This window comes from Balaenoptera borealis (genome assembly GCF_965194805.1).
Source record: "Balaenoptera borealis genome assembly, chromosome: 17".
Lineage (NCBI taxonomy): Eukaryota > Metazoa > Chordata > Mammalia > Artiodactyla > Balaenopteridae > Balaenoptera > Balaenoptera borealis.
This window is the reverse complement of record NC_138876.1, coordinates 2,603,381-2,629,409: the sequence shown is the minus strand read 5'-3', so window position 1 is coordinate 2,629,409 and position 26,029 is coordinate 2,603,381. Positions and strand designations below refer to the sequence as shown.

Below are 26,029 nucleotides of genomic sequence, written 5' to 3'. Positions count from 1 at the left end.
ACGCAGCTTCGTGAAATCAAGGAGTGCCAGGTGTGTATATATATAGCTGATTCACTTGGTCATAAAGCAGAAACTAACACACCATTGTAAAGCAATTATACTCCAATAAAGATGTTAAAAAAAAAAAAAAAAGGAGTGCCAGGTGACCGCATGAACCAGAAAGGTATGCCTTAGGAATTCTTGTGGCACGAAGGAAACTGTTTGAGGGCAGTGAGGTGCTAGATCTGCTTTTACAAAACAGAAAGACCAACCAAGAATGCCACCTGCAGAAGGCCCCTGGGGCGTCATTAGACACAAAGGGGATTCCTAGGAAGGCGGCGGGCACATCTGAGCTGCACAAGTGCTGCAGAGTGCAAAGCACACCTGCTGGAAGGTCCACGTTAGATGTGTCACGCAAAAGGCAACTCGCCACAGGTCACCTGTGGGCAACATCGTGCTCACTCAAGGAGGCCACAGGGGACCTGCGTTTTCACTTGGGATACAGCATGAACCTGCATCGCCCAATTCTCACCAGAGACTTGTGTTCCCGGCGCTGCCCTGTGGATTTTGAACACTAGCCTGAGTCAACAGCACAAGAAGGCACTGGGCGGGCCGGGCTGTAACCTCTAACTCGGGGTGGGGCGAGGGGGCCGGGGCCTGGATTACAGAAGGGTGTTGCTGCGGCGGGTGACTCAGTGGGGCTGCCCCCGGGTCACGTTCCCACTCTGCTGCAGCAGCCCTGGCCTCGCCGTCAGGTTCGCTCAGCAATCCCGGGAGTGGAGGAAAATGACGAGCACTTAAGGCACTTAAACTTCCAATGTTTTCTTTAAGGCAGGCTTTTAAAGGGTAGGTTTTTCCCACAGGAAGAAAAGGTGAGGTTCAAGTTGGGACAAATCATATCCTAGGAATCCTGATTCACGTTAAGCTAGGACAGAGAGTGGAAAAGTGTTTTAAGAAGAAAAACAGACATATACAAAATGAACACAGTTTCACCCCTCCTGAATGAGACAGACAAGACTAAAGCTAACCTTCCGCATAAATAACCCTACAAACCACTTGGTCATTCCCCAGGCCATCACGGCACCCCCGACCATCATCAAGCAGGAGAGAAATCGGCGTCTCACTGTCAACTGAGAGACCACAGGACATTCCTCTATGACTCTCCTTTTCCCTCCAGGACACTTCCTGAACCAAGAAGGAAACAGAGGGTGGGGGTCTGCTCTCCAAGGGAGAAGGCTGTCTGGGAACAGACTGGGTCAGCCCAGGAGGGCGCCTGCCTCTCAGGGGGGTCTGCTCAGGGCTCTGGGCAAGCTGTTCCCAGACTCCCAGAGGGGACCCCACATTCCCACTTGATCCCAACTCTGAGGCCAGATTCATCAGCTGCACCTGAGGGCACACGCACGTCATACACACGCACACACATGCACACATTATACACATGCGCGTGCGCACACACAACACAGGCACACGTTATACCCATGCACACACGCGCACACATTATACACACGCACACACACGCACACACACGGCGTGCAGACGACGGGCACCTACCTCCAGTGCCAGGCACGCAGCAGGAGTTGGTCTGCAGAAGCCCCTGGGCGGCCCCTCCCTCGCCCTCAGACCCCCGGCCCTGCAGGAAGCTGCAATGCCTGAGGGGCCTCTGGGCCCCCAGCCCCCAGCATGTCACACCTTCACCCTCTTCTTCGCCTCAAGTTTGTGGGTCTTACCAGAACCCCCTCGACACTAACAAAACAGCAGTTTTTATAGGTGCCCCTCTGATCTCCTTTATCTGACGCTTTGAGCCTGAAGCCTAAGAACATACTTTTACAGGCCCCTCCAAAAGCTGCAGTGTTTGACGAATGGTGGGAATCCAGCGCGTAACAGACGTGGCCTGTCAGGAAGCGGGAGAGATGACGGTGACGCTGAAGGCACCTGTGGCCAGCCCCGAGGTCAGCGGGACGCCTCCTGCGAGGGCGGAGCCAAGGCGGGCCCACCCCCCCAGGGAGGACACAGCGTCGGGCCTGGAGAGAGAGCCACAGGCCTTCTGCTCTCGCCTGGACCTGGGTTCTCTACCTGCCCTGGATGCTCTCTGCCGCTGCTGGGGGCTGGTCGCGTGTGTCACACGCGCGGGAACCTCCTGGCGAGGGCGCGCGAAACCAGCTGCCTGCAGGGGCAGCACCAGGTGCTGCGGGGCAGGAGGGGCGGCAGGTCTCACTACCGGGACCGCTGGACTTGGTGAAAATGCTGTACATTCGAGACAGCAGAACTGAAGTTTTTAAAGGCACCCTCCCCGGCGAGGGAGGATTTAGAACCACGGTGGCCGCACTGGGCCTGCTCCGTGTTCCTCCCGAGCTCACGGGACGGCAGTCATGGGACTGCTGGCCTGCAGTGTCTCCCACGAGAGGTGGGCGTTCCTCCCATGCGGTCTTCTGTCCCCTCTGCGGCCGACCAGAGGTCTCGGCCAATCGGACCAGGGAGGGAGGGCTGTCCTGGCGTCACACCCACCTCCTCCTCTGCTCTCGCGTGGGCCTTCCGTCCTCCACAGCCCAGCAACGCGGCATCGCCTTCCAGCACTGAGGGATGGCACTGCCGGTCCAGAGGTTCCGGCACAAGAGGTGCTCACTTGGAATCAGGGGCCCTCAGTTCAGGCCCCAAACTGGCCGGACAAAAGCCTTCCTGCGGACGAGGCCAAGAGTGCTGCGGTGTCCTTGGTGGCGGGGCCCACACTTCACACCAGCGGCCAGCAAACACAAACGGTTTACAGTGTTCCGATTTAAACTGCACTTACGGGCCTCCCTGGTGGCGCAGTGGTTGAGAATCCGCCTGCCAACGCAGGGGACACGGGTTCGAGCCCTGGTCCGGGAAGCTCCCACATGCCGCAGAGCAACTAAGCCCGTGAGCCACAACCACTGAGCCTGCGCTCTAGAGCCCGCGTGCCACAACTACTGAAGCCTGCGCGCCTAGAGCCCGTGCTCTGCAACAAGAGAAGCCACCACACTGCACCGTGTCAGGAACCAGGAATAGATATTGGTTCGGCAAAAGAACCATCTCATGAGAATGAAGTTACCTGGTTTGTCACCTGCGGAGCTCCCTGGGTGGTGGGTGCCCCAGGTAACGAGCTGCTCGGCCCAGTTTAGGTTTTCTGACCTGTCATCAGTGGGGCTGCCCCTGCCCTGGCCCCCGGGACCGCTGGAAAGAGGAGCGATCCGGCCTCCTGCGAGGGCGCGCGCAGAGCCCAGGCACGCGGCTGAGGCTGACTCCCCGGTACCCACCCCACCGCCGCGGCCAGAGCTCACAGACGGGCACGGAAGTCAACTCCAACCCAAACACAGATCCCAGCTGCCGTCCTCAACGCCAGGCGATGCGAACCTGGGAAGAGATGGTGGGCTTTCAAGGCGGCCGCCGTGAGACGGGCTCCTGAAGCACCCACGCCCGCCCGGCAAGGCCGCCGACCTTCGGAAGGAGCCATTTCGATTCCAGCGACACCCTCAATTATGAAAAGAATTATTCCAACCAAATAGAAAATACAGATTCTAACAAAGCCACTACCCTTCAGTATGCCACAAAATTACCACGTGAATCCCAGATGACTTGAGATGGGCGGCCGTGGGCTGGGACGCCCGCCACTGGGGCGAACCACACAGGGGGGATGTGGCAGGACCTTCCCAGAGCAGGTGAAGCGCACCCTGGCGCCCCCCTGATGGGGCCCGGCACCCAAAGCTGTCAGGATCTCCATGGTCTCAGAACCAAGACCACGTGGGGCTCCGTTCCCTCCCGATTAGGGTGTGTGCTTCACCTCCCGGAAGAGGACTCAGAATTCAGTGTCTCCCCCGGGAAGTGGAGCCAGCAGGGAGGGGACGAGCTCCCCACCTCGGTGCCCGCTGGGGACAACAGAAGCACGTGGAAACCAGTCATGATTCCACCTCCCAGCCTGTGACCCCCCTGGTCCTCAACACAGCGGACTTGAAATGCAGGTGGAGGGAGGGGCCAGGCTGAGGGCTGGGGATTTAAGCTGAAACCACTGGCTTCCCTCAGCTCTGCTCACCGCGCAGCCCGCCTGCCACAGCACGCAGAGAAACGGGCTCTGTTCGCGGATGGCCGTAAGACCACAAACCAGAAAGGTCTGTAACAAACAGTGAAACCTACAGCTTCCACTGCCAGGACGCTGAAGCTGAAACACGGGCCCGACACTTCAAGGTTTACACACACCCGACTTCCCCCCGTGGGCTCCCCCGAGGCAGGTGGACCAGCCCTCCCAGCCTCTGCTCCCTCACGTGGGATGGTGACTAATGCGGTCTCTATAGTATTTACGTGTGTCCTCATCTGAGTGGTCGGGCATCTCTAACAGAGACTGGCCACATCCGCTCAAAGGGCAAGCACACGCAATTGCAACGAGGGGCAATGCGTATGGCTCCGCTTGGGGTGGGCACTGACTAGTTCCCTAGTTCCCCACAGGCCTTCTGTGTCCTACACGCCAGCAGGTCCAGAGGCCTCGTGTGCCCGGGTCGGGGCAGGCCGTCCGGGACCGAGGAAACCAGGAGTCCGGGCTTTGACGAGGCCATGTGGACACGTCTGGCATCTAAGGCGCGTCACTCGTTCTTTCCTTCCACACACACACAGTGAGCCTCCCCTGGGCACCGGCCACTAGGTGAGCCGGTCTGAACCTGCCCTGAAAGGGGGCGGGGCAAGGCGGGGACCTGCAGGAACAGGGACGGGAGGACGACGGCGCTGCAGGCGCTGCGGGCGCTGCTCGGAGCCTCCCCGGGGGCGGAGGACAAGCACTTGCTGACCAAGAGAGCCTGGTCGGGGGGGGGACGGGCTGCGCGTCATCACGTCTAAACCGCCACTCGCCGCAGAAGCGGCGAGCAAGACAGGATGGTGCCTCGGACAGAACTAGATGCCCAAGGGCGTCATCTCTGATAAAGGACTTTTTAATAAAGCACCCTCGCAACTCGTTAAGAAGACAAACAACCTGACTGAAGTATCGGCGAAAAACGTGAACACACACTTCATCTAAGATACACGAATGCCCACTAAGCACAGGGAAAGCTGCTGAGCGTCGATATTCATTAGGGAAACACAAATGCTGCCAAGGATGTGGAGGCTGGAGGGAACGGTCTTCTCTTATCAAGTAACCCTGGCACTTAGCGTACGGCCAGCCGCCCACTCCGAGGTCTCTACTCATGAGAGATGAAACACAGGTCCGCACAGAGCCTTGCAGGGGATGCTCAGAGCAGCTTTATTTAAAACAGCCCCCAAATGGAAACAAGCCAAATGTCCATCAGCTGGTGAATGAACAGAGAAAAGGGGGGCGGTTCCATCGTGTACTACTAGTCAGTGCGGCAGGGTGGACGGCTCGACCACAACGGCACTGCAGAAACCAGGCCACAGACTGTGTGGTTCTGTTTACACAAATTTCAGAAAAAGGGCAAAACCATGACAGAGGCAGGCGGGTGGTGACTGGGGGTCAAGGCGGACTGACGTGAGGGGCCACTAGGGAGCCTCCTGGGACGACGAAAATATTCCTGGTCTGAACTGTGGTGTTGGTTCCAACTACAGACATCTGTCTATCAAGGGGATCAAACTGTCCACGCTGAGTGGGAGAATACTGTCTCACCTTTAATAATTATTAATATACAAGATCCAATAATAAACACCACACCTCTGGGCGTGACAGACAACTTTAAGAAGCTCTGACTCAAATCAGAAAGTTCTGATTACTATGTTGCCCCTAAGAATATAATGAAAGTACAACCCTGAGAAATACACTGGCCATCTGTCGTCTGTTCGCAATCTAAGCCCATCTAGGAACAACTCTCATTAAGCATCATTCCTTTAACCTACGCAAACAGCCTCTGTCCACAGTCCTGCTCTGCCCATGACCGTGACCTTATGCAGTGTTTAGGGTCAATGACCAGGGTCACCTTCACCCCCTCTGGGTCAGTTTGTCACGGCCATCTGTGATGACAATCCTCCCTCTTTCCATCATCATTTCTAGATGTTTATATGGAACAGACGTACCTGCGACTCTCAAAAGCTACATTTAATGTCTAGCCTACGTATCATATAGTAAAATATATAATACGTATTACCCTGGAATATCTGAAGTAGATACAAGTCTCATGTAATTCACGAAAATACTCAAAACCAAACAATGAAATGTAAGTTGTGTGGAAGTTGAGACTCACAACCTGTAAAGTGTGAAAGTTCCAAGGAGCTGTGTTGGTTCCAGGGTTTTGAGCCATAATACACATAACTTATCACCAAGGAAATGTGGAACTAAGAGCTCCCAAATCTCTACCTATTGTATCAACTTATTTCTCAGTAATCAGAGGTTCTGAATTCTGTATTTGTCACCATAACCAGGGTGAGATGACCTAGAAGTTAAATAATGGTGCCCGACGCTGCCCACCTGAGCTTAGCCACATTGCTTTCGTTAAGGCCTCAACCCACGAACCCACGTCCCTGCGCATCAAAGGGACAAAATAAATGCTTGGTAAGATTAAGTGGCACCGGATGTGCCCCATCCTGAGGTCTGGCCACAAAGGTGGTCTCCAAGCCTCTCACCACACTGCCGCCCTGGAGCCGCCCACCCTGAGAGGCCTGCCCAGCCCGCCCGGAAGGGGGTGCCCCAGACTCTGGGGGCCGGCATCTCACCCCAGCTCTTCTCCTCCCAGCAAAGGCGGGTCACTCCCCCACCTCCAGCACGAGGACTAAGCCGCACGGGGACAGACATGGCGTCCTGTCCGCCCCCAGTGGCCTGGCACACGTGGGCACCCGAGGAAGGTGAGCAGGATAAATGAGAGGTGATCAACACACGGATGAAAGAACAAAGAGTGACCCACGTGGTGCACGCTCCACCACCCCCAACTCTCCAGAAAAGGTTCTTAACTCAGCCGGGCCACGGGAAGCCTTCTCAGGCCTCATATTTTTAAAGACGAAAAATGAAACACCCGGGATGCCAAAGGGAAAACATGTTGAAACACAGCAACCTAAACCCTGAGAGTGGCAAGCCTGCTCCTTTATTAACGTGCCTGACAAGACAGGTACGGCACCTGCTGTGCTGTGAAATGCCCAAGTGCACCTGCCTGCAGCACGCCCTGACACCAGCTCGGGGGCCCGTTCATCACTGAAGGAGCCGCATGCTTCTCTAACTGATCTGCACCACACTGGGCCTTAGCTTGTGCTCTCTGAACAAGAAACATTTTACCATGTTCAGAGAAACTTTCCTGTAACAGCCAAAATAAATAGATTTTTTAAATATTTTACTAGGCACATGTGGAATTCTAGAATGAAACACGCTTCTAAATAGTTTGGCCCCTTATCCAGTTGGAAAATTACAGATTTTAAAACTTTCTTAGTCAACGGGGAAGATTAAATACCCTGGCCACATTTTTAGGGCCTAAGGCACCCCCGGTGGTAATTTGGAAGGGATGCCAGCGTTTTCATATACCAGGCTTAGTAATGCTAATCTGAGTGTTATCTCTGAGAATCCGAGTATTTCTGGAAATAACCATCATTCAGCCACCTAAAGTCCACAGTAAACACAGATTTAAGTCGATAATAACGACCATATGATAATAGTAAAACAAAACAAACAAACACACACAGCATTCTTTGGTGTCTTCTACAGCCAGGCCTCGTTCTGAGCGCATGCGTGTCTCCTGCCCAACAACCCAGGCTGGTCTGCGACTGACCTCACTTTACGGAGAAGGAGCAAGGGGCAGCGGGGTTCAAGGGCTTGCCCAGCTGGTGGCCGCGTCTGGAGGCACCTCGGGGGAGGTGGGCACACGCTGGGTCAGAGCTTAGGGACGCCACACACGCCCAAACGCCCAGCCACCACCTGGCTGGAACCTGACTCCACGTGAACATCCGAGGACCTCCCCCCACCCCGCCAGGGAACACGGGGAAAACCCATCAGAGGAGGCTGAAGGGAGAAGAGACCGGGGACAGCCGTCAGCCAGTGTGCGGTGCTCCGTGTGCCACTCACAGGCGTGTGAGGCCCGGTGCTAGGACCCCATGGAAGCCCAGGCGGCACTTACCGATCTGCAGCAGGATCGGCGTGACCAGCGCCGTCTCCAAGGCGTAACAGAACTCCCTGCCAAACATCACAGCCCCGTGCATCACCCACAGGCGCACGGGGATGCGGTCTATGGACCCCTCGCTGACGGTCTCGTCGTGCGTCTCCGCCTCCGCGCTCCCCGGCTTCTGCAGGTCCGGCAGGGGCACCGGCAACTCCTGAACTTGCAGGGATTCTGAGTCGGCATTCTGCGGAGCCATTTTCATTACCACCAAAAATATATATATATATATTTACTCTATCTATATAAATAATTCTATCATATATCTTTAAGGATAAATTAAGACGTCTTCTCTTTCTGCTTCAGTGTGTTCCTCCAGCAAGTAATAATACTTATATTCCTCTTTGTACAAACAGGTTATCTCGAAACTTCTCACAATCGGATGAGACACGCAGCAGAACAGAACGATTTTTGGTTGGATTAAACATATGGCTTGCTGGTTTACTGTGAATTAGAGTTAAAAATCCATAAATGCCATTCAGTTAATACCAGTTTCATCATCATTACTGAAGAAGTGCTGAAGCTCCTTTCCTTGCTACAGAGAGGTGGGCAGGTGACACACACAGGTAGGCCGCCGTCGCTCCCCATCGAGGGGCTGGCTGATCTGCAAGAGAGGAAAAGCCCTGCCCCGTCAAACGGGGCCTCACGGCCTCCCACCCCGGGAGCCGCGCGCCCCGCCCGTGGGGCTGGTCCTCTGCCTCTTGGAGGCCGTGGGCCTCCATTCCCTGGTGCTTACCCTAGGTCATCTGCGGAGAAAACAAAACCCAATTTTTAGAAGAACAACATTTTCCTGCATGGAATCAATCTTGGGGGGAGGATAGAGATGGGACCACAAAGGGAGAAAGGGAGACAGAAAGAGAGCTCAGCGTTTCTGCTCCTCGGTAGGGACAGCCTGCTGGGTGCGGGGACCCCGCCCAGGGAAGGGGCAGACGGCAGGCTCAGATCCACCCTGAGGTGCTGGATTCCTGTTGTGGGCTGTCTACAGCCGTGGTCCTTGACCTGTTTGTTATGAAGCCTTTCGCTAATGAAATGAAAGAGTGCCTCTCTGGGAAAAAATATACACGCGTGCCAAACACTGAACACCACGTTGAGGGGCTTGAAGACCCCCACCCGCACAGGACATTCCATGGGGCCCTGGCACCCGTCCCTCAATCCTATGTTTCCACCATCCCGGTACCTATGACCCAGCTTTGTGACGCTGTCTCTACCTGGATGAACACACCACTACCAAGCGTCGACTGCCGAGAACCTAACTAGAAATGTCCCCTTAGAAAGGTTTTAGGAAAGCAACCATCTGCCCCGTGCAAGGCCAGAACAAGGATGCAGTAACACCCTTGTTCTTCTGCACATGGCCTTCCGACACGGCTTCCGTTCAACCTGAGGTGAAATCACACAAAATGTGATTTTACATTGAGGTAGATCGGTAGCTGAGGTCTTACCGAAAATTTTCAACAATTGTTTTAAATAAAAATATTTCTGGTTAATATTCACTTAACCCAAGATGATCTTAACTCCTTCTCCCCTTCTCCCCAGAAAGGACCAGAAATCAAGGGGTGGGCTTCGCCGAGTGCCCTCCTCAGGGAGCCCTGGAAGTGATGGCGGGTCCCTGGCCTGATTGCCGGCACTGCTGAGCTGCTACCCCGGGGGTCCGGAACCCCCATCTCACTGTCCCACCAAGCTGGGGCCTCCTCATGCTCTCTTTCCTTCAGCCCAAACTTCCCGGGGAATCACAGGTCCAAGTGATCCTACCTACATATTTGCTTCTTAGGCCCCGAGTTTAACGACAATTCCAAACTGCAGCCTTTACCTGAGATTTCTATCACGTTTATAAATGTCCTCTACTGTATAATCAGTATCTGGATTAAAACCAGTGTTTCCGAGCTTCCCCGGTGGCGCAGTGATTAAGAATCCACCTGCCGATGCAGGGGACACGGGTTCGAGCCCTGGTCCGGGAAGATCCCACATGCCGTGGAGCAACTAAGCCCGTGAGCCACAGCTACTGAGCCCACATGCCACAACTACTGAAGCCCGTGCGCCTAGAGCCCGTGCTCTGCAACAAGAGAAGCCACAACAATGAGAAGCCCGCACACCGCAATGAGGAGTAGCTCCCGCTCGCCGCAACTAGAGAAAAGCCCGCGCGCAGCAACAAAGACCCAAAGCAGCCAAAAATGAATGAATGAATGAATGAATGAATGAATTTGAGGGAAAAAAAGTGTTTCCAAACTGGCACCCTGCTACAATCTTTTTACAAAACATTATCATGAAACTCTCTCACATATACAGTGTAAACAGAACAGTATTAAAACAGAACACCCAGCATGAACACCTGCCAACACCCTACGGTTCTCATTCCACCCCTGCCCTTCGAGTGATTACCATTCTGAGACAAAAATCTCGGGTCCTTCCCTTGAGTCAACCTGTCACTCTTACACCAAAACAGGGTCAATGATTTTAAATGCCTTTTTCCACTAGACAAGATGGGTCATTTTTATGTGAAGACAGAATATCCAGATGTGTCTTTAAAACCTACATTGATTGATCAGCCGAACGACAGTAACTAGTTCTCTCAGAAATCCTAAGGACTTAATTATAATCATCAAACCCTTCAGCTCCGTCCCATCAGCCCTTGTACCACTGTGTATCTATCCTGAGACTCAGGCCCGAGATACAGCAAACTCCGCTAATTTCAGCAACAGCTAAAAATTAGGCAATAAAGCTCTGTAATAGTGCACTCAAATTATTTTAAGGCCATGGGTCTCCCCCGGGGCCAACCTGCGCCCTTGGGGACCCTACCCTGGGTGGTGCCTGGAGATGTTTTTGGTCGTCACGACTAGGGGGAGGGGTTGCTACTGAGCCTCACGGGTGGAGGTCAGGGATGGGCTCAGCGCCCAGAGCATGATTGTTCCCTAAGGTTATTACTAAACAGGAAAAAGGTTCTCCTAAAAATGCTGAAACCCTTATCACACTCTGAATCAATCAGCTCGCCCAGAAGCTGCAAACTCAACTTCACTTTGAGTTGAAGTGAACTCGCTTCCCTTTGTTTTCCTAAACCAGCCTCTGCTCAAAGCAGAACAGGAAACGCAGGTGAGCTCAAGGCACTGGCTCCCCGAGGAGGGGTGGCATCTAGGGTCAGGTTTATAAGCAGGAAGAGGTGCAACCTGTTCCCTCCCAGTCGATCACCTAGGCCACAGGTGGTGGCATTTCCTGGTGTTTATCTGCAAAGAGAAGGTGGGTAAGAGCCAGCGAGGGGCTGCTAAGGAAGCTCAGCCGGCCGCCTGGCCTCCATCACGTTCAGGCTCTGGGTACAGCTGCACTTGCTGAAGGGCCTGCGGAATCAGCTAAAGATGGCTAAGCGAGAAGTCTTGATTTTACTGGGAAAGCCAAGGAGGTAGAGACCAAACCCTCGGGGAGCAAAGGGCCCTGCCTCCTTAGGAAAGCCGCATGCCGACAGACCACCAGGTCAGTGCAAGCATGTCCCCTCTACAATGCAAAGCAAGTCACCACACCCGAGTCCCTCCTCATGTTTGGGGTTCCCATCAAGTTTCTAAGAATGGTCCAACGGTGGCCTCTGGAAAGAACGTGAGGGAGAGGGAGGGAGCCCCTGGGTGGACGCCTCCACTCGCAGGACTTCTCCAGGGCAGGGTGACCGTCTCCCTCACAGCCAGGGGCGGGCACAGCTGCCTAACCTGTCGGCGGAGTCTGCTTCACACTCGGCGTCCTGCTGGCCAGTCTGGCGGCCCAGGAGCTGTGCACTTCCAGACGCACCCACGGGTCCCACTTTAACCCCGGCCACGAGCACCGTCTTCTCAAAAGGGGAGCCTGCCCGGGGCTGGGGCGGGGCTGTGACCTGATGGGGGGCTCGTCCAGCATCCAGACCCTGCCCTGACACTGTTTCTGGGGGGGGGGGGGCAGAGGGAAGAACTCAGCCTTCAGGGCAGAGGGCCCCCCCCCCCTCGCTGTGTCCCGTTTTCCCAATGGCCGTGCGGTTGTCTCGACATGATTTATTTACAAGTCCACTCCCAGCACTTGGAGATTTCTCCCTTATCGTCTCACACTGACTCCGTCTGCACTGGGTCTGTATGTCTCGGTTCATTCCCTGGTCTCTCCGTCCCGCGAGCCCGTCTGCCCACACCCAGCAAGGCACTAATGCAAGGACAGAGGCGCCAGTAGGTCCTGAGGTCTGGAGAGCCACTTCCCTCTCGTAGCTTCTCTTCCCAGAGCTCTCCTTTTCACTCCTGCCTGTTCATTTGCAAGAGCTTTATGAGTGTGTGACCTTTAAGAGCTTGACTAGCTCTGGAGTAGGGGGGAAATGTTGGTATTTTCGGTGAGATTCCACTGATTTTATAAATTAGCCGAGGGAGAACTGCCATCCTTAGGGCCGTCTGTCCATGTATCCAAGTCCACCCCAGTGCCTTTCGGGAGGATGTCAAAATATTCCTTCTACAGTTTTGCACATTTCTTGTAAGTTTCTTCCTAGTTATTTTATCTTTTTTGTGGCCACTGTAGATGGGATTCTCTCTTCCTTTGTATTTTCCAACTGGTTGGTTTGCATATGTGAAGGAGAGGAGTGCTTGTTCATTTCCTCAGGTATAATTTACACACGGTGAAGAGGTACCATTCCATCAGTTTTGACTAACTTATGTGGAGACACAGAGCATTTCCAATGCCCTGGGAAGTCCACGTGAGTCCCTTCCCATCCAATGAATGCTAGCGATTTTTATACTTTAATTTGATAACCTAGTTCTTTAACTGAGTGAAAATGGGGGAAAGGGAGACTACAACCAAATTAACAGCAAATCTAACCATTACCAAGATGCATCTAGTCCCCCGCTCACCTGAGTGGAGAATTGGACTCGGCCCCCCCCACCCCGCCCCGCCCAGTCTGAATAAGCACAGCACCTGCACGGGGCGTGGGACAGGGACCCAGGGGGCGTGCGTGCACCTTTCCTGGGCTCGGAAAGCCTCCCCCTTTGTAGCCTCCCCACGCCCCCGACTCTGTCTTGAGGGTCCCTCCCATCAGTGCTCTGCTCTGCCCGAAAACGGAAGGAGGGCAGCTTTGAGAAGAAGAAAAGGAAGACGTGAGTGGGGTAGGGACGCCTGCGCTCAGGGTGTCACCACGTCCAGGGGACCGACCAGACACCACAAAACCAGATTCACTGCTTATGACGTGGTGCCGTGAAGCAGTTTTACAGCAGGCAAACCGTTTTCTTTAAGGAAGCTATTTCATACAAAGGCTGGTGTTGTTAACTATAACATCTAAAGCCATGAAAATGCTCTCTTCTGAAGCACCTAACGTAAAATGCCCAAGCTAAATGACAACACACTGAAGCAATTTAAGGAGGATTAGCCTGCTCCTTCCCGAAAGCACTGGCGGTTGCGTACTCCGAAGGGCCTCCTCTCGAGCTGCTGAAAAGCGTGGAGGAGTTTACGTTGTGACCTATTCCGGTGTCTGCTCTTCAAAGAGACCAGACAAGCTCTGCGGACAGGTTTCGCTCTGGAGCCTGCTGAAGGGCCTGCCTGGCTGTGTCACGGGCAACAATCTGGTTATGATTCGCAGGTGCACTGAGACTAGTGAAACTACAACTGTTCCAATCAACAACTTCCCCTACTGTCCTGTTTCTAATTTAAGGGTAACTGATGCCAAAACACGTGACTTCCTACAATTTGCTGTGTGGAAATGCTGGCTGTGTCACGTCATCAGAAAGTTAACTGCAGAATAATTTTTCTGACAGGCAACCCCAGCTTCGGTTACAGTGAAGAGGCTACGTGACAGTCACAATACTCCATGTGAATGCAGTGACGAAGGTCAGTGACCCACACGTGCTGGAAAACGGACGGAGAGGGGCTAACGCACGTTTGTTCCCTTCACGGGCCCCCACGTGCAGGCGTGCGCCCAGCGTTCGGGCACGGGAGACGGGCGGCGCGTGCTGCGCGGTGCCTGGTGGTTTTGTGCACGCGCCATTTAAAACAGGCATCTCTACCCTCGAAAAATCCACTACAGCTGCTAGTATCTTCCTAAGACATCGCCAACTATTAGCCTCAGCTGAGCCCAGGTAACTTTCCTAACTTTCCGCAGCACAGAACACTAATCTAGGATGACACAGAAGCCGGGGAAACCGGACAAACAGCTGCATACCACACAGAAGACCAGCTTTTGGACCAAGAGTTAAAAAGGTATAAAATCAAATCAAGCAAGGTCAAAGTATCCTTGATAAGAATGGAAAAAACATTCTGGTAAATTTGTTTATAAAGTTATTTCCTCTCGGGACTTCCTTGGTGGTCCGGTGGTTAAGAATCTGCCTACCAAGGCAGGGGACGCGGGTTCGATCCCTGGTCAGGGAACTAAGATCCCACGTGCCGCGGGGCAACTAAGCCAGTGTGCCACAGCTACTGAGCCTGCGCTCTAGAGCCCACGAGCCACAACTACTGAAGCCCGCGTGCCTAGAGCCTGTGCTCCGCAACGAGAAGCCACCACAATGAGAAGCCCACGCACCACAACGAAGAGTAGCCTCCGCTCGCCGCAACTAGAGAAAGCCCGCACGCAGCAAGACCCAACGCAGCAACAAAGACCCAACGCAGCCAAAAATAAATAAATAAATAAATTTATATTAAAAAAAAAAAAAAAAAAAAAAAGATGGACCAAAGACCTGAACAGACACCTCACCAAACAGGACACGGAGATGGCAGATAAGCACCTGAAAAGATGCTGCGTATCATCTGACATCAGGGAAATGCAAATTAAAACAATGAGATACCACTCTACGCCCATTAGAATGGCCAAAATCCAGAACACTGACATCACCAAGTGCAGGCGAGGGTGTGGAGCAACAGGAACTCTCGTTCACTGCTGGTGGGAACGCAGGACGGTGCAGCCACTTTGGAAGATAGCTTGGTAGCTTCTTACAAAACTAAACACACTCTCACCATGCGATCCAGCCATCGTGCTCCTTGGTGTTTGCCCAAAGGAGCTGAAAACTTAGGTCCACACAAAAACCTGCACATGGATGTTTATAGCAGCTGTATTCATAATGCCCAAAACTTGGAAACAACCAAGATGTCCTGCAGTAGGTGAATCGATAAATACATCAATGAAATAGTATCCAGCACTAAAAAGAAATGAGCCATCAAACCATGAAAAGCCATGGAGAAGCCTTAAGTGCACCTTACTAAGTGAAAGAAGCCAATCTGAGAAAGCTACACGCTATAGGATTCCGACTACATGACATTCTGGAAAAGGCAAAACTATGGAAACAGTAAAAGGATCAGTGGTTGCCACCCCCAGTGTGTGTGGGGTGAGGGTGGAAAGAATGAATAAGCAGAGCACAGATTTTTTAGGGCAGTGAAACTACCACTATCTAATGGTAGATACACGGTATTACACACGTGCCCACACCCAAGAATGTACACCACCAAGAGCGACCTTAACGTCAACTCTGGTCTCTTGAGGATTAGGACGTGTCAATGTAGGATCAACCATTCACCAAACACACCACGCTGGCAGGGGAAGCTGAGAATGGGGGGGAGGCTGTGTGTGTCTGAGGATGGGGGTTTACAGGAGGAACTCTGTGCTTTACGCTAAATTTTGCTGTGGACCTAAAACTGTTCTAAAAAATAAAGTTTATTTTTTAAAAATGTTGTGTCCTTACATTAGAAAAACAGAAGACACAGTTAAAAACATCTGACCAGAAAGGCATGAAGAGGTGGTCATGCCATGACTTGGGGACCCTTTCTCACACCTGAAATTATCCAGCTGTGAACTGGCCTGCCTCAGGTATTATGTGTGTCACTTGCAGAAACCCAGGATGGTTTCCTGTGATCACTCACTCAAGTGTGCCTCCAGTCTAGTGTATTTGGGCTAAAGAACTATAAAATTCACATAGACTTAAACTAGCCACGGTTAACACAGCTCAGCATCCACGTGGGTCAGTGTGTGCTCTGGTCTGAGCGTCTGTGTCCCCCTCAAATACACACGTTGAAACCCCAACCTCCAAGGTGATGGATTAGGAGGTGGGGCCTCCAGGAGGTGATCAGGTTATGAGGGTGGAGCCCTATGAATGAGACCAGTGCTCTCAGGAGACCCCAGAGACATCTATGAACCAGGAAGCAGGCCCCCTAAGACAGACTTCCCCCGCCTATGGTATTCTGTTATGGGAGCCAAGTGGACTGAGGCACTGAATCTGTCTGAAGCAAGTAGATTCCTGGGTTCCACCTGGGCCCACCGAAACAGAACTCTGGGGAAGGGCCCAAGAACCTGCAGGCCAACTCGCTCCAAGTGGGAGCCACTGGCTGCAGGCGCGTGGCCGGCCGTGCCCCCTTCACTCTCAAGGGTCCCGGCTGGACAGCGCACTGCCCCTCTAGACAGAAATGACCAAAAGCTGACCTATGACTTAACTCTTCATAACGCAGCCTTTGAGCGTTCTGTGTCACAAGACCTAGTCAAGGACACTTCAGAAACCAAACAGGACCCACGTCAGACCTGACGCCCCTTTTGATCCGTGCTCTGTTCGTTCAGTCCGCTGTGAAGTCGGGGGGAGGGGGGGACGAGGAGGGATGTGACGGGCGTGTGTGTGTGTGTGTGTGTGTGTGTGTGTGTGTGTGTGTGTGTGTGTGTGTGTGTGTGTGTGTGTGTGTGTGTGTGCCAAACATTCGGAGTATTAAGAGACTGAATGGAAGGAAATCTGGAAAGGGGCCCCAGGCGGCAGGGGATGAAACTATTGCTACACTGTAACAAGTCAGTCTAATTAAAGCACTTCTCAAGGGACCAGTATCCCGGCAATGAGCAGGAACAGCCCAGACCCCGGCACTCCAGCGAGCTTCTCCTGGGCTTCTCTTCTGTGACTACACAGCCCAGCCCTCCACCCTGGTCCCTCCCCAGACAATGCCCGGTCTCTTCAGCCAGAGGGCACCCCGCAAGGCGGGTGATGGCTCTCGGCACACGCCACACCCACTGTGAGCTCTCAGAGGGGGGGACTCAGCCCCTCTTGTGTGTCTGCAGGACAGACAGACAGTCCCGCTTGTCAAGGTCCTGGCAGCGTGGCATCCTTGGAGATGGCCTGGGCCCTCGCTTTTCCTTCCGGTACCGTCAGACCCGGGGGGCACCCAACACCAGAATCCCCACCTTTCTCCCACCTTAGCACCCCGGGGAAGGGAGAAGGCGCTCCCTGCAGGAGGTAAGTGGGCCTGGGCCGCCCATCCACTCGCTGACAACAGGGGCCAACCGAGGAGCAGCTCGGGTCACACTGGGTGGGCACAGGTACCCGGATGGCTTTATAATAATGAATTCGCAAGCACGGAAGGCAGAGGGCCAGGCTAAGCATAGTTACGCCGTTCAAAAAAGAAAACCAATTGTTAGAAATCCCTCCCCCTTTAGAGAGAAGAACAGGATAATCACAGAGCTCAAGGAAAATCCATTTCTCTTCGGAATAGGAAGCAGAAACCAGCGTGTCAACGCCAATGAATAGCAGAGATCATTTTTTATGCGCCTTTAAACTGGCATACTGCAATTTAAGTAAACTTTCAAAATACACACTCTACTTCAGAACTATTTGTTATAAGTCACCCCCCAGCCCCCCACCTCCACGGATAGATCACAGCATCTCACAACGTCATGCCTATGTGGGATTCTTCAGGAATCACTGTCTTTAATGAGACAGGACACAAGAGCAGTGGCTTTCACAGTTGGGGTTTACATGCGGCGCACCCCAAACCATCGCCGTCCTGCCTGTCAGGGGTCCCGGTGCCCTGTGTACAGCCAACACATCTAACACATCTAAGCAGACGCGTGCCCGAGCAGCTGGGAGGCCTGCGCTGGCCCTGCCTCCTCAGAGGTAATTTGTAGGCATCAAAAGGCCTTCTGCCAGCCCTGGGCTTCCTGGTCCCCAGGACGGCAGGAGGACCACCTCTGATTCCCCCACCCCGGCCAACATCTGTGACCCCGAGGGCGGGCAGAGAGCAGGATGGGATGCAGGGGCTCAGATGGACCTAAAGGACAAGTGAGGTCACATCTAAACCAGAGGGGAAGAGCCTCGGCCACGGTGCTCCCTGCAGAGGGTCTGGCAGGCACGCCCGAGCCCATCCGTGTGCGCCCAGCACGCTGGGTGAACCTGGGCCAGCTGCGCACCCACAGCGGTGAAGCGCATCAGGGGCAGAGCCCCCCCCCGGAAGGGTACCAAGAGGCTCCCGAGAACAATGACCCTCCAGTTGTGAAGCAACCGACCAAGGGCAGGGCGCTGCTGGAAAGGATGTCAGGCGGCTTGACTCTCCCCGCTCCCAGGGCCTTGGGTTTTCTCTGGCAGCACACCCAGCGCCAGAAGCCCCTTTTTCATCCTAAAAGGGAACATCAGAATTGCCAGAAGAGCCACGAACTCCTACCAAGAATGCCTAGGACCTCCGGAGACAGGGCACAGCTGCAGGTCCCTCACGGTCACAGCCCTGCCCAGACGTGGAGGACCGCATCATCTCTTAGGCAAGGAACCTACAGCAGGATGAGGGGGTGAGTGGCGTGGAGCTCATGACAAGCACCAGGGAGCCAGACCCCTTCCTGACTCCAGCCCAGAAGGAGCGAGGGAGGCTCGGCTCCCCTCCACCAGACAACCTCGGGGGAGCCCCGGTCAGCTCTGACGCCAGGTGTGTGGGAGCCCCCTGTCGTCCCCCCCCCCACCCCCGCAGAGAGAGCACCATACAGGACTCCGTGCTGCCCCCGCCCTTGTGCCCCGGGGGCAGGGCAGCTGCCGCTCCGGAACATCTAAAAGCACAGTGTCAGGTTAAAATAAGCAGAAAGGCACGTGGAAGCAAACTCAGCAAACTCTAGTTGACAGCTTACATGACAGAAAACGTGTTTAATATTGGATCCTATCAAAGCACATACTATCCTACTTCCTAAAATTGAGAGGGCACGGCACGAGGACGGAAATCAAGCACGCTCCCAAACAGAATATCCGTCTTCACCTTCTACTAAAGCAGACTGTTACCGACACGTGAAGGAAAGCCAGGCCTAGCATCCAACACTCAGAAAGCCCATCTAGGAGGAAATTACACTGAAACAAGGACAAACTGCTTTGTCCCCAAAGAAAACATCCTCTGCAACAGTTACCTTCTTTGAAAAATACAGAAAGACCCGCTCACCTAACTTTTCACCTCTGACCTTTACTCGGTTTTCCTTCATTTGCACAATCAGGTGAGTAGGAGGTTTTTTGTTTTCTAATTAAAAAGCTGTGAGAGGTTTTTTTTCTTCCCCTTCTTCTGAATGTTTCTAGCATCAATTTGCTAGTTTAAGCCGCTCGGGTCAGAATGAAGCTTTGGCTACCATGGAAACAGCAGCAAGCTTTTAAACTGGGCGGCTCCTGGAACCCCAGCTAGCCTAGGAAAACTGAGCTTCAGGATCCACCTAAAATGCCAAGTGGGCGGCCACTTCCAACAGTTCTAGGAGAGACTAGCATTTCTCCAAACTTGTCATTACTTCATCTCAGGCGCAGGGCCAGGTACCAATAAACGCAGGCTCTGTCATCCACGATACGGAAGAGACAGGCAAGCTGCCTAAGGAGACTCATAACAACCAGATGGTACTTTTAAAAAATGAAAAGAAAGATTCCTCACATTACATGCATATAATCAAGAACAAGGAATTCCCTGGCGGTCCAGTGGTTAGGACTCAGCACTTTCACGGCCGTGGGCCCGGGTTCAATCCCTGCTCGGGGAACTAAGATCCCGCAAGCCTCAAGGCACGGCCAAAACAAAAAGGAAAAAGAACAGACCTCAAAGACAGGGGTATAATTAAGGAACACCACTAAAGACTGCCGAGATGTAATGAACCCTTCCGATGGTACTTACATGTGATATCAAATCAAAGCAGTTTCCAGACTCTCCGTGTACCCTAAGGCAAAAAAGGATGCAGTGCTACAAAAGGAGAACTGGAGACAACTCAACTGTCTAACAATATGGGATTATGTGAAATACGGTCCATGTGTCAGGTAAACACAAAATGTCAATGTTTTTAAAGAGAGGAAGTACGAAATATATTTGAGGAACATTAAAATCAAAACTAGTTTTTTTTTAAAAGGTAACATTTTGGTGAATGAAGGGAACATACACAGCTTTAGTCTGGGGTTAAATTCATTCTTACTCTCTGAGACCATAAAAACAAACAACAGGGGCTTCCTTGGTGGTGCAGTGGTTAAGAATCTGCCTGCCAATGCAGGGGACACGGGTTCGAGCCCTGGTCCGGGAAGATCCCACATGCCGCGGAGCAACTAAGCCCACGCACCACAACAACCGAGCCTGCGCTCTAGAGCCCGCGAGCCACAACTACTGAGCCCGCGTGCCACAACTACTGAAGCCCATGCGCCTAGAGCCCATGCTCCGCAACGAGAAGCCACTGCAATGAGAAGCCCGCACACCGCAATGAAGAGTAGCCCCACCTCGTCGCAACTAGAGAAAGCCCGCACGCAGCAACAAAGACCCAACACAGCCAAAGATAAATAAAAATAAAGTGAATTAAAACACCACCACCACCACCACCCAGCATTCTGCAGTCACCGCCCCGACCCTTGCACACCTGAATGTGGCTGAAGGTCAGGGCTCCACACAGGGGGGATGAGTCATGCCTGCACCATTTACAGGACAGCCTGGCACTGCTGAGCTACCAAGAACGTGATCTAAAGCCACACTGCAGACCTTGTGAAGTCTCTACACCCTTCAAAAACCCTCCCACCGACTCATGGTCACCTACAGTCGGTTTTACCCGGAGGGAGGCGCGGTCCAAGGACAGTCCCCATTGGGGAGCCCCCGTGCTGGGCCTCAGGCCCACTGCAGGCAGGGGACAGGGGAAGGCAAGGCAGCGGCTTCCTCGGCCCAGCTCAGGGAACCGGCTGGAGCGCACAGGACAGGTCCCACGAAGGGGAGGGGGCAGGAGGGAGCTTACCGAATGGCGCCAATCGGACTGCAAGCTCACGGAACCTGTCCTCGCCTCTACAGAGAGGGGTAACCCCTTCACCCGGAGGGCCCCCGATGTTCTGTGAGGAAGAAACCCAGTTTGGTACCTGAACCCCCCTGCTGCCTGGAAAGGTCAGCTATTCAGAACCAGCGCTTTCCTGGGATCCCGGAAGCTGAAGTGCTCAAAGTAAGCAGTACTATCACCTGTGCAATTAATCGTGACAGTCCTGGCTCCATCAAAAATGACTTCTTAAAAACTGCAGTGCTTTCAGTATGTATAAAAAGCCTTAAGATGTAAATACCCTTTGATCTTGCAATTCTGCTCTTTGGAACTCTTTGGAAAGCAAAGCCCTGTACAGGGATACTGATTACACCACTGAGAAACCTGCAAGTGTCCAAAAAAGACCTGGTCACATAAAGTAAGGCAGATCCTGACACAAAATCCACATTGTGGGATTACCTGTTGACATGGAAACATGCCTAAAATTAGGTACAGAAAGCAGATTACAGCCCTTTTGGCTCTCTGAGCAGCACCATGGCGGTCAGAAAGAACAAGTGCCTTACGAAAGGCGGTAAAAAGGGAGCCAAGAAGAAAGTGGTTGGCCTATTTTCTAAGAAAGATTAGTATGATGTGAAAGCACCAGCTATGTTCAATATAAGAAATACTGGGAAAACACAAGTCATGAGAACTCAAGGAACCAAAATCGCATCTGATGGCCTCCAGGGTCATGTGTTTGAAGTGAGCCTTGCTGATCTGCAGAATGATGAAACTGCATTTAGAAAACTCAAGCTAATTACCGAGGATGTTCAGGGCAAAAACTGCCTAATTTCCGTGGCATGGATCTTACCCATGACAAAACGTGCTCCACGGTCAGAAAATGGCAGACCATGATTGAAGCTCACGTTGATGTCAGGACTATCGATGGTTATTTGCTTCGTCTATTCTGTGTGGGTTTTACTAAAAAACACAACAATCAGATTCAGAAGACCTCTTATGCCTGGCACCAGCAGGTCCGCCAGATCCGCAAGAAGATGATGGAAATCGTGACCCGAGAGGTGCAGACAAATGACTTGAAAGAGGTGGTCAATAAACTGATTCCAGATAGCATTGGAAAAGACATAGAAAAGGGCTGCCAATCTATTTATCCACTCCATGATGTCTTTGTTAGAAAAGTAAAAATGCTAAAGAAGCCCAAGTTTGAATTGGGAAAACTCATGAAGCTACATGGTGAAGGTAGTAGTTCTGGAAAAGCTACTGGTTATGAGACAGGTGCTAAAGTTGAACAAGCTGATGGATATGAGCCACCAGTCCAAGAATCTGTTTAAAAATCAGACTTTTAATGGTGACAAATAAAAGACCTTATTTGTGGCGGGGGGGGGGGAAGCAGATTATAAATCAAGTACACATTATGGTCCCATTAAGTTTTGTTTTGTTTTTTTTTTTTTTAAACAATGATCAGACATTGAGGATTCTTTTTTTTTTTTTTTTTTTAATTAATTAATTAATTTTTGGCTGTGTTGGGTCTTCGTTTCTGTGCAAGGGCTTTCTCTAGTTGTGGCAAGCGGGGGCCACTCTTCATCGCGGTGCGCGGGCCTCTCACTATCGCGGCCTCTCTTGTTGCGGAGCACAGGCTCCAGACGCGCAGGCTCAGCAATTGTGGCTCACGGGCCTAGTTGCTCCGCGGCATGTGGGATCTTCCCAGACCAGGGCTCGAACCCGTGTCCCCTGCATTGGCAGGCAGATTCTCAACCACTGCGCCACCAGGTAAGCCCCCCATTAAGTTTTTTTTAAAGGCATGGATGCAGAGAAAAAGGTATTCTGAGTGATTCATCATTTTATCCGTCCATCCATCTATCCGTCCATCCATCTATCCGTCCATCCATCTATCCGTCTATCCATCTATCCGTCTATCCATCTATCCATCTATCTATCTATCCATCTATCCATCTATCTATCTATACTTATTGCTTCTGTAGAACCCCAAAATTATTTTTTAATTTAAAAAAAAGTAATAGATTTTTCTGGTTGCCCTATCCAAACATCACATAAGATCTTGATACATGGAATGATATTCAGGAGTGTTCTACAACGAAGATGAATCTCAGATGGCCTAGACAGCGCAGAGAGAGGTTTGCAATGCCACGCAGCCTGAGAGGGTTGGATGGGGAGAGGAGGAGCAGGGGTGGCAGGTTTGAAAAGCCACCTGTGGACTCACTGAGCTGCTGGCAGGTCCACGGAAAGCTGGTACAGACTCGAAACTGATCACCAAGAAGCATCTCAGAAGCTTTCCCCAATCTGACATCAGCAATAAAGTGACTCAAGATTGTTCTATAACCGCACCCAGGAACACAGCAGATCCCTCCCAAACATTCTGGCACAAGGAGGCTATTCCTCCCTCCTGTGTCCCCGGCGAGGCCCTTCACTCAGTGGCTACTCCAGCTTCCAATCACAACCACGGGGCTTCTCATTCGATAGCACCTATGGCCCCTCTTGGAGCTTAGATTTAGCTCTGCTTTATTTAGCCTTCTCCCCACTGGACTGACGTCAGACACCCACCCCTAGCTGCACCACCGCCTACTTTGTTCATCACAGATTCGCCCACAATGCACTGCACTCAGGGGTACTCGTGGTCAGCCTCGACTACCAGCAAGGAGACAGGGTCAACTCTTTTCTCTCCAGGCCAAGAGTGGCTGGCAAAACAGAAAAGCCCTGCAGCAAGGTCTGAAACAGGTCCACTTTGGATTGAGGAGCTCTACTTCTTGTCCAGGGGTTACAAAGCATCTTCCCCTGCCTGCAGCCCAGAGGGCACCAGACTCCCCAGGCCCAAGGCTGCAAACACCAACAAGCCCCTTTCTTTCCCATTCATTAGCCGTGGGTGCTGACACCCCAGGACTAAGCACCGCCCTCCGTCTGGGGGCTCCCTCCTGCCAGAGCTGAGAACAGAGCCAACACACAGCAGCGGGGGCTTCCCCAGTGGCGCCATGGTTAGGAACCCGCCTGCCAATGCAGGGGACACGGGTTCGAGCCCTGGTCCGGAAAGATCCCACATGCTGTGGAGTAAGTAACCAAGCCCACGCACCACAGGACTGAGCCTGCGCTCTAGAGCCCGTGCACCACAACTGCTTTAGCCCACGCGCCTAGAGCCCGTGCTCCACAAGGGAAGCCACCCGCAGTGAGAAGCCTGTGCACCGCAACAAAGAGTAGCCCCCGCTTGCCGCAACTAGAGAAAGCCCGCGCGCAGCAACGAAGACCCAACACAGCCAAAAATAAATAAATGAATAAATAAATTTATTAAAAAACAAAAAAAAAAAAACCCACAGCAGCGGGAAATAGAGTCTGAGCCCGAAAGGAGGCCCAGAATTCCCAGGCATCTGCCAGCCAGCGCCGGTGGAAGGGCTAGACGGTTCCAAGCACACCTAACACAAGGGCCAGAAGTACACATGCTGCCTTCTGCAAAACGATACCCCACACCGCACAGTGCAAATCCACACAGGGGCTGCCAAATGTGGCTACAAGTGCTTCCTTCTACCGTTCTGGGGGGCGAGCAAGCTCCACCAGGCTCCCCCACCTGGGTGTCTGATGCTGACGCAAGTCCAGTGGTGACTGGGATGTAAATATGGTCAGGAAGCCACAGGTAAGACCATAAAAACAAAGAATGACCACCAATATTGCCCAAAGAGCGATACCTTTCCACTAAGCTGGACGAAAGTTCATGAGAGGGAAGCACAAGAGTATTTAAAATCTGGGGAAATAGTTAAAAACAAGCCTCCCTGGGCACAATGGAATCCTCAAATACATAAACATACTGTATCTAGTTTATGTAAACTCCACATGACAGTATGGCCTGAACGTGTATTACAGTCACCGCATGTGCCTGACGAAAGATAATGCTCTTAAAAGTCACTGCTTTTAAACACAGCACTCACTTCCCATCCACGAATCAGTTACACGGCACCCTGGACTCCCACACACACACACACACCTCCCTCAGGTCAGCCCGGCACAGCGTCCTGATACCAGGACCTGTGGTTCAACCTCTCGAAGCAGGCGTTAAACTTAAGGACACACAGCACTAACCACAGGACCTTACTGCTTAGGATGACTTTCCAGATGTATTAAAGGTAAACGCAAGGCACGTACTTCCTCATTGTAAATAAGCTTGTCTTCCTATCCAGATTTTTTCTGTGTATATGTGTTCTACCAATTAACTACTTTTGCAGTTTTAATCCTACTTTATCTCTTCTACTTTGTTTTGTGTAAAAGGGGAAAAATGAAAAGCTGGAATCCCTCCATAAATAAATAAATAGATAGATAGGTAGATTGATTGATTTAAGGGGTACAGAGTTTCCACTGGGGGAGAAGAAAAAGTTCAGGGGATGTATAGTGGTTGAGAGACACCTAGAAAATGACCTGCAGAGTTATGTGAGCAAGAAATCAGATTTTCCCCTGTAGAAGCTCCGTGCATCCCCAAACAACTTGGCCAACCACCAGTGTTTTAAACGTGATGCTGAACCCACAGGGACGCTGGGGCGTGGGCAGGGATGAACCCCTGTGTGACCGCGGGGAGGCAGCAGGAAGACCCAGGACACACACTGCCTCCCAGCCCCCCTCATGCCACAGCAGCTCCGTGTGCAGCTCAGGGGGTGAGTCAGGAGGGAGGGACAGAGGCAAACAGAGAGACAGAGACAAAGGAGGAACAGCGAGTCGGCTGACCCAGGAGGAAGTGCTCGGTGCTGACTGAGACCGCCGTAGGGCAGGGCACCACGGGCGCCCACGCTCGGGCAGGGCAGGGCCACTCGGGCCCATGCGATGAGTGACGGGCGCCACCTCACATGTCCCCACCTCTGGCCCCCAGGGCAGCCCACCTGAGTCCCCTCTGCCCGCACCGGCCCGGCCCCGCACCCTCACCGGGCTCCCAGCCCCCAGTAACTACGTTTTAAACTCGCTTCCGGGCCTCTGTCTCCCGTCTTTGCCCGCCCACCCTCCCACCAGTCACGCTCGAGTCCCCACGTCTGTGCCCAAGCTGCAGGACCCACTT

At 52.7% G+C, this 26,029-nt stretch overlaps 1 protein-coding gene and 1 pseudogene across 6 annotated transcripts in view; one reads left to right on the top strand and one right to left on the bottom strand.

Annotated features, from left to right (window-relative positions):
* Positions 1–26,029, bottom strand: part of SLC45A4 (solute carrier family 45 member 4) — a 74,246-nt gene that overhangs the window by 22,877 nt on the left and 25,340 nt on the right. For 3 of the 5 annotated variants that reach the window (XM_082364881.1, XM_082364878.1, XM_082364880.1), the window contains exon 2: positions 8,022–8,664. The exons of 1 other annotated variant lie outside the window; for it this stretch is intronic. In XM_082364881.1, the coding sequence (XP_082221007.1) occupies positions 8,022–8,265 (244 nt within the window). In that variant the 5' untranslated portion in view covers positions 8,266–8,664. Of the gene's footprint in view, positions 1–8,021; positions 10,189–26,029 lie in introns of those variants that run through there. One more of the 5 variants, XM_082364879.1, reaches the window with a different exon arrangement.
* LOC309614658 (small ribosomal subunit protein eS1 pseudogene) lies at positions 18,744–22,829 on the top strand (annotated as a pseudogene). Its single transcript has one exon. The product of its transcript is annotated as a small ribosomal subunit protein eS1 pseudogene (transcript).